An 11,407-nucleotide genomic window follows, 5' to 3' on the forward strand; every position below is an offset into this window, starting at 1 on the left:
TGGTAATGAAATCTGCTTCAGAAAACTACTGCTCGCTTTTTTCGTGCTCCTGAAATGGCACCGTCATCATCTCGTAATCTCGTAATCAGCTTAGGGCCCGTTGGTCTAAGGAAGTATCACACCAGAAAATATTCCCAGGACTTGTTCGGTTAAGATGGATTAAGCCCAGGAATTATTTCTACTAATGAAAGCTATACAAATTTGATAATCAATCCGGGTGAAAATTGTTCCAGGTGACCGTTCCTGGTCAAACGAACAGGCGCTAATAAAACCTTTTTTTAGGTGACCCTTAGAGATAAAGAACAGTGCAGTGCCGTACAGGTACAACAGGTACAGACGGTATGTAGGTTTGTGCAGCTCTCGTTGTTGCTACGTACTCTACTCCGTATCGTACCGATTACTGAAACTCCCTGGGCCCTGGCGCTTTGTTGCTCCGTTTATGTAACCGTGTCCTTGGAGAACACTCCGATGTCCGATTCTACAGCAAAGTCGCACACCATGTACGGCAGTTTTTACATACACTACGGCGTACTACAGTCGTTTGGACATAGTACGCTGACTGTACTGTCTGATCTGAGAGCTCTGAAACTTCGTTGCGTCTGTGTCCACCGTGCCACCAAGCAGCACTCATTCATGTACAAAATGCGACCACCTAAGACAGCGACGAACGTACGTACGTATGCACGTACGTCCCAGGAGTAAAAGGCACGTACATTTTATTTTTACTTTTTGTGCCGTGGACGGCGGGTGGACCAGCTAGCAACGGACGCAACAACGAGCAACTAATCCATCCATTCATCCTGACTGCCCAACAACCCCGCCCCCGGCATACATTTCTATTCTACTACCCCCGGCCTTTGACTTCACCTAATCTGCTTGCTTACGCAAGAACAGCATCTCATCAAAAGTTCTAAACTACAACAAGTATTAAGTCCTCTCTCTCTCGCGCGCGCGCTTTCCCATTGCAAAAGGCGAGAGCTGGGGCTCGCTCGGCATGGCCGTCCCCGTCCTCTCCCCCTGCCTCCTCTTCCTCCTCCTCCAGCTACTCTCCGCGCCGCCGTCGCACAGAGCCGCCGCCGAGTACGCGGAGTACACGTGCAATGGCACCACGGGCAACTTCACCTCCGGCAGCGCGTTCGCCGCCAACCTGGACCGCCTCATCGCCGAGCTTCCCGGCAACGCCTCCGCCTCCCCGTCGCTCTTCGCGTCAACATCAGTCACCGGGTCCGCCTCCAACACCGACACCGCCTACGGCCTCGCGCTGTGCCGCGGTGACATGACAGACGCGCGCGCCTGCCGGGCCTGCCTCGCCGACGCCTTCGCCCAGCTGCGCCGCCTCTGCGGGGGCGACCGCGACGCCACGTTCTACGCGGACCTGTGCACGGCGAGATACTCCGGCGGCGACTTCCTGCGGCTCACCGCCGACGGCGTCGACAACTCCCCCGTCGTGAACGGCATGGACGCGAACGCGTCGACGTACCCGGGGTGGGACCCCGGCAACGCCACGAGCCGGAGCTTCTTCCTGTCCCTGGTGGGCACGCTGTTCGGCGAGATGTCCATGTACGGGGCCTACAACTCGTCGCGGGGCCGGCGGCTCGCCACCGCCGTCATGTTCATCAACGCGGGGCTGCCCACCGTGTACGGCCTCGCACAGTGCACCCCGGACCTCGCGCCCGCGCAGTGCTGGCACTGCTTCCAGGGGCTCGGGGAGCTCAACCGCCAGTGGTACGACGGACGCGAGGGCGGACGCATCTCCGGCGTCCGGTGCGGATTCCGGTATGAGGGGTACCAGTTCTACCAGGGCACGCCCGACGTCAGGATCGGGCTGCACGGTGGCCCGTCGTCGTCCTCGCCGGAGGATAATGGAACCGATGGTAGGTAAACATGTATTTTGCCAACTAGCAAAGCATTGTCCTATATTTACATGTTTGTTCTTCATTCAGTCGTAGACTTACTAGTGGTTCCAGCGAACTGCATTATTATGGTTTCTTATTACTTTTTTCCTTGTGAAAATGACGATGCAGCAAGCAACCACAAAAAGGTCGTGGTCATCGCTCTTGTCGTGTCAATCGCTCTTGTCTGTGGCTTGCTGGTTGCCGGCCTTCTCCTCGTCAGAGCACAAAGAAAACGAGCCCGTATGGACAAAAGTACTTACATTCTAGCTAGTATGTCAGAAAAGTGTAATGTTACGTTAAAGGCGTAATTAAAACTGAGCCGGCCGGAAACCTGCCTGCAATGATCCAGGAAAGACGAGGCTGCCGACGACGCAGACACATTCGAGAAACAGCTCCAAGGCGGAGGAGGCGCTGAAGCTATGGCGGATCGAGGAGAGCAGCTCGGAGTTCACGCTGTACGACTTCGCCGAGCTGGCCGCCGCGACAGGCGACTTCTCCGACGAGAATCTGCTCGGCAAAGGCGGCTTCGGCCCCGTCTACAAGGCGAGCTGACGTTTCGATCATTTCAGGTTCCTAGCGCTTGCCAAGTAAGCCATGCCTGACTGTTGTTCGATCGGCTGCAGGGGAAGCTGGCGGACGGCGCGGAGATCGCGGTGAAGCGGCTGGCGGCGCAATCCGGGCAGGGTCTGGAGGAGTTCAAGAACGAGATCCAGCTGATCGCTAAGCTGCAGCACACAAACCTGGTGCGCCTCGTCGGCTGCTGCGTCCAGGGCGAGGAGAAGATGCTCGTCTACGAGTACATGCCCAATTGCAGCCTCGACGGCTTCATCTTTGGTACGTACGCGGTACGCTACATACATAAGTTCGCGAAAAGTTTTCCCAAAAAGTGCTACAGTATCTATCACATCGAACCTTGCGATACGTGCATGGAGTATTAAATGTAGACGAAAAAAAAACTAATTGAACAGTTTTATTGAAAATTGCGAGACGAACGTTTTGAGCCTAAGTAGTCCATGATTGAACACTAATTACTAAATAAAAACGAAAGTGCTACGGTAGCCAAATTTCCAACTTTTCGCCAACTGATCGAAGTCCAAGCATGCACGTTTTGTCTGACGACGGACGATCCTGGCGTTACTTGTTTGTGCGTGCGTTCAGACCAGCAGCGGGGGCCGTTGCTGGACTGGGAGAAGCGGCTGCGCATCATCGAGGGCATCGCGCAGGGGCTGCTCTACCTGCACAAGCACTCCCGGGTGCGCATCATCCACCGGGACCTGAAGGCGAGCAACATTTTGCTGGACAAGGACCTGAACCCCAAGATCTCGGACTTCGGCATGGCCAGGATCTTCGGATCCAACATGACGGAAGCCAACACCAACAGGGTCGTCGGAACATAGTAAGAGACCAACGAGACCTTCATGTGCAACTTTCCAATTCGCTCATGTTCATTTCGCTAGTGGTGTTCTGTTTTTTCTGCGACAACTGACATTTCTTTTTGACTTTTATCATATAGTGGCTACATGGCCCCCGAGTACGCTTCCGAGGGCATCTTCTCGGTCAAGTCGGACGTGTACAGCTTCGGCGTGCTGCTGCTGGAGATCGTCAGCGGCAAGAGGAACAGTGGCCACCACCAATACAGCGACTTCATCAACCTGCTCGGATACGTAAGTAGTCGGAGTATCGTCATCTCATCTACTACAAATTCGATCACTTGCTACACACGGTATGCAAGAACTTGACGCGGCTGAATTATGTATGACGTGCGATGATGTGTTCGTTGGTTTGCACTGCGTGCACAGGCCTGGCAGCTATGGAGGGAAGGGCGATCGTTCGAGCTGATCGACCCGACGCTGGGCGAGTGCAGCGACGTGGCGGCCATCATGCGGTGCGTCAAGGTGGCGCTGCTGTGCGTGCAGGATAGCGCCACGGACCGGCCCACCATGGCCGACGTGACGGCGATGCTGGCCAGCAGGGATGGTGGTGCGGTGGCGGCGTCGCTGCCCGATCCGAGGCGGCCGCCGCACTTCTCGCTCAGGGTCAGCAGCAGCGATGACGGGTCGTCGGAGGTAAGGACGCGGTCGCACGGCACCGCGTCCGCGTCGTGCAGCGCGAACGACCTCACCATCACCACCATCCAAGAGGGTAGATGATCGATGACCCCGCCGCCGTATCAACGACGTCGATCGCGATCCTGCTGGGACATGAACTGATCATGTTGCGTGCAATTTTTTATGGGCCCGACCGGCCTTCGCGAATCGCGAATGATGAGCGAGTAGATGATGATAGGCGGCTGGGCAAAGGAAATTTTGCACTTGCCTGTGCTGTGAGACCGTCACAGGTTGACAGCATGCATGTCCGTGCAATTGCCAATTGGTGTATATACATAGGTTTCAGGTGTGCATACCGTCCCAGTCGAAGCCGAAGATGAGACGGGCCGACGGCCAACGGGTGTGGGTTTTGGAATGCGTGTTAGTCAATGTTTTGGGAGTCTGTTCGCAAAAAAAAAAAAAGGTTTTGGGAGTCTTTTGTGCAAAAAATTAGGAGCTCACCGCAATGTTTTGGAATTCTTTTGTGCAAGAAGATTCGTAGCTCACCGAAATAGACGAAATTGGAGAAATTCAGACCGATACCCACTTGTGTTGACTGGTCATTAAAATTTATGTAAATTTAAATGGAATTTGGCCCAAACGGCCAGACATGGCCTGATCATGCTGTCGTTCTCGCCTGCCCCCGCTTGGGTGCCGCCCGTGCGAGGTTTGCACGTTGTCGCGTCGGTTCGTGTCCTATGGCAGCGCTATATTTGGCCATCTGGCACGGGTTTAATGGGCCGGTCACGAAGAAGCACGGTCCAGGCACGGTCCGCCCTGGCTCCCACCGAGTCCGTGCCTGGCACGGCCCGGTGGTAGTGCCGTGCCTGGGCCGTAGGTTCGGCCCGTAGTGTCAGCACGGGCACGGCGCGAATTTTGGTCCGCCACGATGTGGCTCGATAGTTTGTAGCCATTGGATGATTTCAGGGATTTTCGTTGGATTGGGTATATAATCACCTCCCCAAACCCTAACTCCTAATTTGCCTGTACTCCCCAGTCCCCATGGCTTCCTCCCCAATTTCCTCTCGTCCTCCTCCATCTTGCAGCCTCCTCCCCATGTCCGATTCCTCTGTTCTATGCCCAGACTCTCCACCACTGCTGCCCACTATGCCTCCTCCTCCTGTCCCACGGCGTCACGATAACCTCGGCACGGGGGAGCTGGAGAGCGGCGCGGCGACCACGGCGTGGCATCGCGACGGTAGCGCTCAGCCGAGGACATGTCCCCACGGTGGCGGCGCTCGGCCAGGGGCGCGTCCGCGCCGGATCTGCATCTATGGCGAGCCTAGGCGCGGGATCTGCAACGGCTACACGGAGTCGACGCGACGACGGCGGCGGCCAGGCGCGGTGACGGCGGTGGCTGGGCGTGGCGTCGAGCCAGGGCCGGCACGGGCACTGTGGGCCGTCGTGCCCCGCGGCATGGCACGGCACGACTCAGAGACCATAGTGCCCTGCCTGGGCAAGACGGCGGCACTAACAGGTACGGCACGGCTAGCTGATGTGCCGCATAGTGTCGTTCTCGTGCATGTGCCATGCCGTGCGGCCCGGTTGGCCATGTATAGGCAGCAGCAGCGTCGTGCTCAATATAGGTTGTTTTCCCCCCTTTTTGAGCAAGCTTGATTTGTGCTGGTGGGCCCAACTGCAGAGGACAATGGCTAGCTAAGGTTGTAAAGGCCTGGCCCACTTGAAGCCCAAGCAACGGTGCTCCAAAGGAAAACAAAAGTGCATGGGAAAAAATCCATATTACCTTCTTTAACTTTTGCGAAAGTCTGTTTTTCCTCCCTAAACTCTAAAATCAGGTAAACCACCTCTCTGAACTTTTAAAACCGTTCGTTTTACCTCCCTGACCGGTTATAAGTGGTTTTCAAAGGCGGTGTTATCTTTTTCCTTTTTATTTATTTCGGCTAAATCTTTAAAAAAATCATAGTAAATCACAGAAAAATCATAAAATAAAAAATCCAATTCCATTGGACTCCACATGAGTAATGTGTTGTCTTTGCAAATAATGATTTTTAAAAATAATAATTGCAAATATAGCATTTGGATTAAAAGAATTCTAGATGTGGTATCCTGTCGGCTTTTGGAGGCCCGAGAGGTAACATATGGGCCACTGGGGGCCGACGGATTTGTATCGGCATCCCAGAAGCAGATAGGACCACGTACAGGACAGTGGGGGGACCTGTAAGCCTTCCGCTAGGAGGCCGATAGGCACTTGTCGGCCAGCGAAATGCCGACAGGAGGCCGATAGGCACTTGTTCAGCCTGATTCACTACGTCCGAATAGCACTTCACTGCTGGTTCAAAATACCCCATCACAGCCGGATTTTGAACCGGCACAACCATACCGGCAGTGATGAGGGTAAGCTATCACTGTCGGTTCCTATAAACCAATAATGTTCTTCATCTTCACTGTCGGTTCTTTACACAACCGGCGGTGTTCATTTCCACCAACACTGCCGGTTAGTAAGACCACCCGGTAGAGTTCAGTTTCAACAATACTATCGGTTTGTGTTTTAACCGGCAGTGTTGTAGTAAGAATCACTACCGGTTTGTGGCTCGAGCCGGTAGTGCCATCACTGTCGGTTTTGTTGATAACCGACAGTGATGTTTACGACAACACTGCCGGTTTTCTGATAACCGGCAGTGATGTCGCGTTCGCATTTTATTGTTTTATAATTAATTTTAATTTATATTTTTTGTGGAATCGGGTTTCGCTTTATATACGCTACGTAGACGACAGGTCCATCAATACTAAACATTACAAATGTTACGGTTACAATTCAAATGTTCTTATCCAGATCTCGATCCCTCAAAATAAAAAAGAAATATTCTCGGACTTCATAGATTGTGCAATGCATCTCAGACTTCTTACAATAATCTGGCGAGTCGCTCTAGATCATAGTGGTCCTTGTACTTCATGGATTGTGCAATAAAAAATACTCCATCTTTTTCTAATACCTTGGCTAAGATGAATTTTGCCAGTTCCGATTGCAATGCGATGATCTCCATGTCTAACAGCCTTTTATAGTTATATTTCTTGCGCTGTCGTTCAAAAAAGATGATATCCAAACAGGAATAGTAAATCATTTTGTTGAATTATTAATAGATATAAATGAAATGGGGATTATACACACCAACTTATCAGCTTTTTCCGATTTCCCGCCGATGTAGCGAAGCATTGCCCATATTACATAAAACCCGCATTCATTGTTTCCCGCCGGCTGTTTTAGGTACTTCCCCTCCATTTCGACAATCTTGAATGGGACCTGCGTCCCACTGATATGTCTTCTTCGGACACTGAACAACATTAAAGGGAGAAACATTAGAAAGCAGTATGTGTGATTAGAAAATAATATGTTAATAGAATCACTTACTAATTCAGCACTGCCACCAGTGCATCCAGATGATGAAATGGTTTTTTCTTCGAGTCCCACACCTCGATCAGATTTTTGACAAGATTAACACAAATGAAGATGAAATGGTTGTTGCAATCACAGAATCCTAATTATCGAATAATCTTAGCAAAAAAAGAAGCACAAAATTAAAAGCCGAGAACACATACTCGCAGTTGTAGGCTAGAAATATGTGGGTTTTGTACTTCATCGTGAATTCGTCAAAAACAGTAAACAATCTCTGTTTTAGGTCTTCCACATCACATCCATGGAGGCCTAGACATGTCCTCTGATTGACTCGCAAGGGGTCCAAGAAGCCTATGTAATCCCATTTGCTTTTTAGAATACAAAATTTTGCTATACACCTACATAAAATTATGAGAAGTGCTCAAAAGTTAATAATTTGTGTCTCAAGAGAGTAGTTAATTGTAATATCGTGCGTGCAGGGTACTTACATAGTCCACAACGTCAACATTTGAACATCGAGAGAGCGTTTCTGGCATAGCCGGAATAAGCACTCCCACTCGACATCGAACTTCTCTTCTTCAGGATAATGGAAAACATGTGGCAAATAGATAATAACCTCAAAACCAATGTCATCCGTCTCTGTTGCTTGAGCCATGTAATATTCATGAAACTGACGCATATATGTTGTCATATTTTTATACTCATGATCGGGAACCAAAAGATTGCCCCTTTCATACTTCATTGCCGGTGTTCCCGTTCCTTGTACATCATAATAGATGTTCGCGGCCTCTTCCATGGTTAATCCTGGGTTGTCTTCGACATACTTCTGTATGTTCCTTAAATCTTTATTTTGTATTTCTTCGTCTCTTGTTGTAGCATATTTATTCTATGTTTGCCTTTTGAATTCGGACTTCAACAAAAACGAAGGCAGTGAGGCACAGAGATTGAAGAACCTAACACAATCTTCCTTCGAGATGTGTGCTGTAAATTTTTCTTTCATCAAGATGGTAACGCTGCCACTGAACGGACTTTTTCTTTTTTGTTGGTCCACTTTGGGAGCATTAGCGACCGAATCCAAGGACCTTTTCTGTGACTGCGAGGTTGTCCTTGATCTTGTTTTGGGCTAAGGTGGAGGAGGAGGAGGAGGATGACGATGAGGATTTTGTTTTCCCAACGCTAATGAAGACGGAGGAGGAGGAGGAGGAGTCTCTTTTCTCGAGTCTGATGAAGATGGAGTTGGATGAGGAGGAATAGAAGGAGACCTCTGTCTTCTCGGGGGTGATGGCTCCGGATGAGGAGGGGAGTGATCTCTGTTGGGAGATGGTAAGTGATCATCGCGGGTGGGCGAAGATTCGCAGTCGTCCTCATTATCAGAGGACAATTGATGGTCAAGCTTAATGAAGCGCTTGCACCAGGCCACTTGAGAGCCCTTGTTTTGACTAAGTTTTGGCCTGTCTTTCACTACGGGGTACTCAATGGGTATTTTGTTATACTTCTTATCAAGTATTCTATCAATGGTGACGCGAGCGTACCCCTATGGAATTGAGCGACCATTAATTGTCCCGTCTCTCGTAGGCCAGGCCTGGCCAAGCACGACCTTGTCCTTTGTCCATTCCTGATGGATGTACAACTTGACATTAACGGGTTCAGTGATGCCGTCCACCGGATGAGGCACATTCGTCTCTTCTTCGTCGAGCGGGGTCGATCCGCAGCTGCTGCGACCCCTAAACTGTGGGCTAAAGACAGTAGGAGTAGGGTTTTATGGTACTCCTGAGCCCTTGGACAACAAAATTTGCTTGACTCGCACTTCAACAGTCGCCTCAATCCATGCTTCCATTCTGTCTTCCATCTCTTTTAGTCGCCTCAAATACTCTGCCTCCTATTTCGCTCTACCCCTCAAGCGGCTTCGGTAAGTGTTAGATTCTTGGGGGAATGCTAGTTTCCAAGGAACAACACCAGTTCTTCTAGTGCGACCAAAGTGCTCCTTGGTTCCAAGTGCTTGGGTGAGCACGTCTTTCTCCCTATTAGAAGTGCGAGTCCCTTGCCTCACCTCCTCAGTTACCTATGAGATCATCTGGATGAGTTCGCTCATGGGTTGATTTGTGGAGCTAAAGCTCCCGTCCTCGGTGTGCCGTACATTCCTCCCCATACAGTATATTATCGATCTGGGCTCCTAATTGGCAGTCTCAACCTGAACGCCTTCCTCGGCAAGGCGATCCATCTTTTGAAGTTCTGCTTCAAATTCTGGCATCTTTTTGGCGTAGCCACGAGAGCCGAGATGATGAGGATTTGTCGCTTTCTGTGAGTTCTTCTTATTCTTCCTACTCAGTTCTAAGTACTACTTGGATAACCTGTATTCCTTGAAATCCTACCAGAAGTTCTTCTACTTGCTAAACTGTCCACCATCGAAATCTGGCTCTTTATTTTAGAGGACAAAATTCTTGTACAATGTCCCCTTGAAATTCTTGAAGCATGTCCCCATGATTTCTTTTGCTTTTTTCTTGACTAACTCCATATCATACTCCATTGGGAAAGTAAAATACTATGGGAGTTTTGACATCCCATATGTAATTCTTCTCATTTTTGGGAACCCTCCACGGGTCATCATCTTTCCCAATCCACTTGTTGTACCTAATCGGGATGAAGTCCCTAACAAGTAACCTGAGGATAGTCTTGTATTTGGTCAAAGCTATAGGCGGTGAGAGTGGATCCCTGAATTTATTGAACTCAGTAATGTGCCAGTGTGCATTCCTGCCAACAGGAATCTTTGACACGCCTCGCTTAGATCTAGCCTTCCTGCTACCCGAACCCTCTGGCTCCTCGGCCGACGGAGGCTCCTGCTAGACACACCAAGTAAGCTATGACTCTCTTAATTGATTAGTGTGTGTGGCTACATAGTCACATGATACCAAAGTTACCTAGACATCTTGGTCATTTTGACCCAGATCGAGCAGGCCGAACGGGGTCCATGGCTGCTCATTCTCACCGTCCTGATTGACACTGTCACCGTTTGTCGGATCATGCGGCTCTCTTGTCCCAACGATATCAGCTCCTTGTTGCCGATCTGTTCTTCGGCGATGGGGTAACAGGCGATGATGAGTCATGGTTATGACACGATCGTGGTTAGTTTCGACTGCGGACAACTACTAATAGCATATGTTCATATATATATATAATATGTTTAATGCAAAGTCTAATAATAAGTCCACATATAATAAAGTCAAATAATAGCGTTGTTCACCTAGAACAAATTCATTGTTTGATTGACCACATACAGCAAAGTCCACCTACTATTCTATGAAACTAAGCCTACATCAACTTTCAAATAAGAAAAGCAATGACCATAGTCATAAATAAAAGCATGACATCTTTCCAAGACCAAGGAGCAATTCTCCTAATCTTCACATCTCCAACGGGTGGCTTCTCTTCAATCTCCAATGCCAGCGGATGGCCATGGTTTGCATTCATTGGACCATAGTAGGCCGGTTGCCCATTTTTTTCCAAGGTAGGCTAGATGACTATAGTAGGCCCTCAAAGCTTCAGCTTCTGTGTTGTACTTTTTGTGCAAATTACCAGGGTAGCAATTGACTTGAGCATAGCAATCTTCCCAGGTTTGATAAATCACAAGCATATGACCAACATGCACTACATACCATGCCATGGTTGCCAATACATTTAAGTAAATTAGGCATGTGGTAAGTGGTAATAGTAACTCACTGAACTAGGGAAGCTTAAGAGTAAGAACATTGTTCGGCAATACATTGTCAGTATTGCTCATGTGCAAGATGAATAACCAAATTCTTCATTGCTCCCAATAGTCATATTATACCGATTGGTTTATGAATTTTGGAGGAAGTTGAAATTGACTTATATAGTCATATCTTAATAAAATCCACTTATTTAGGTGTCACCTATCTATGTCATGTTTTACATTGCCATTAGTATCTAAAAACCTCTCATTGATGCATTGGTAATCCACACACTGTAATATCGAAATCTACATGAAACATGAGGCTATGGATACCACTGCTCTAATGAACAATATTTGTAGGTATGTCAATGGGGCATTT

The 11,407-nt window shown here is 49.2% G+C and overlaps 1 protein-coding gene across 2 annotated transcripts; it reads left to right on the forward strand.

Annotated features, from left to right (window-relative positions):
- The first annotated feature begins 927 nt into the window (after positions 1-927).
- Positions 928-4,439, forward strand: LOC136546894 (cysteine-rich receptor-like protein kinase 19). Of its 2 annotated transcripts, none has more exons than XM_066538847.1 (7): positions 928-1,874; positions 2,025-2,147; positions 2,245-2,438; positions 2,519-2,729; positions 3,054-3,291; positions 3,409-3,559; positions 3,695-4,439. In XM_066538847.1, exons 1-7 carry the CDS (start codon positions 995-997, stop codon positions 4,043-4,045), a joined length of 2,148 nt encoding a protein of 715 aa, XP_066394944.1. In that variant the 5' UTR covers positions 928-994; the 3' UTR covers positions 4,046-4,439. The 2 variants fall into 2 exon arrangements, with proteins under 2 accessions (XP_066394944.1, XP_066394945.1); XM_066538848.1 differs by having other exon boundaries at positions 2,025-2,135.
- Positions 4,440-11,407: the final 6,968 nt, after the last annotated feature.

This window comes from Miscanthus floridulus, chromosome 3 (genome assembly GCF_019320115.1).
Source record: "Miscanthus floridulus cultivar M001 chromosome 3, ASM1932011v1, whole genome shotgun sequence".
NCBI lineage: Eukaryota > Viridiplantae > Streptophyta > Magnoliopsida > Poales > Poaceae > Miscanthus > Miscanthus floridulus.

Excerpts from the sequence above, each read along its gene's own strand:
- LOC136546894 (XM_066538847.1), top strand. The coding sequence starts at position 995 with ATGGCCGTCCCCGTCCTCTCCCCCTGCCTCCTCTTCCTCCTCCTCCAG. Across the intron at positions 2,439-2,518 it reads GCTTCGGCCCCGTCTACAAG|GGGAAGCTGGCGGACGGCGC; the intron begins GCGAGCTGACGT and ends GATCGGCTGCAG. Across the intron at positions 3,292-3,408 it reads AACAGGGTCGTCGGAACATA|TGGCTACATGGCCCCCGAGT; the intron begins GTAAGAGACCAA and ends TTTATCATATAG.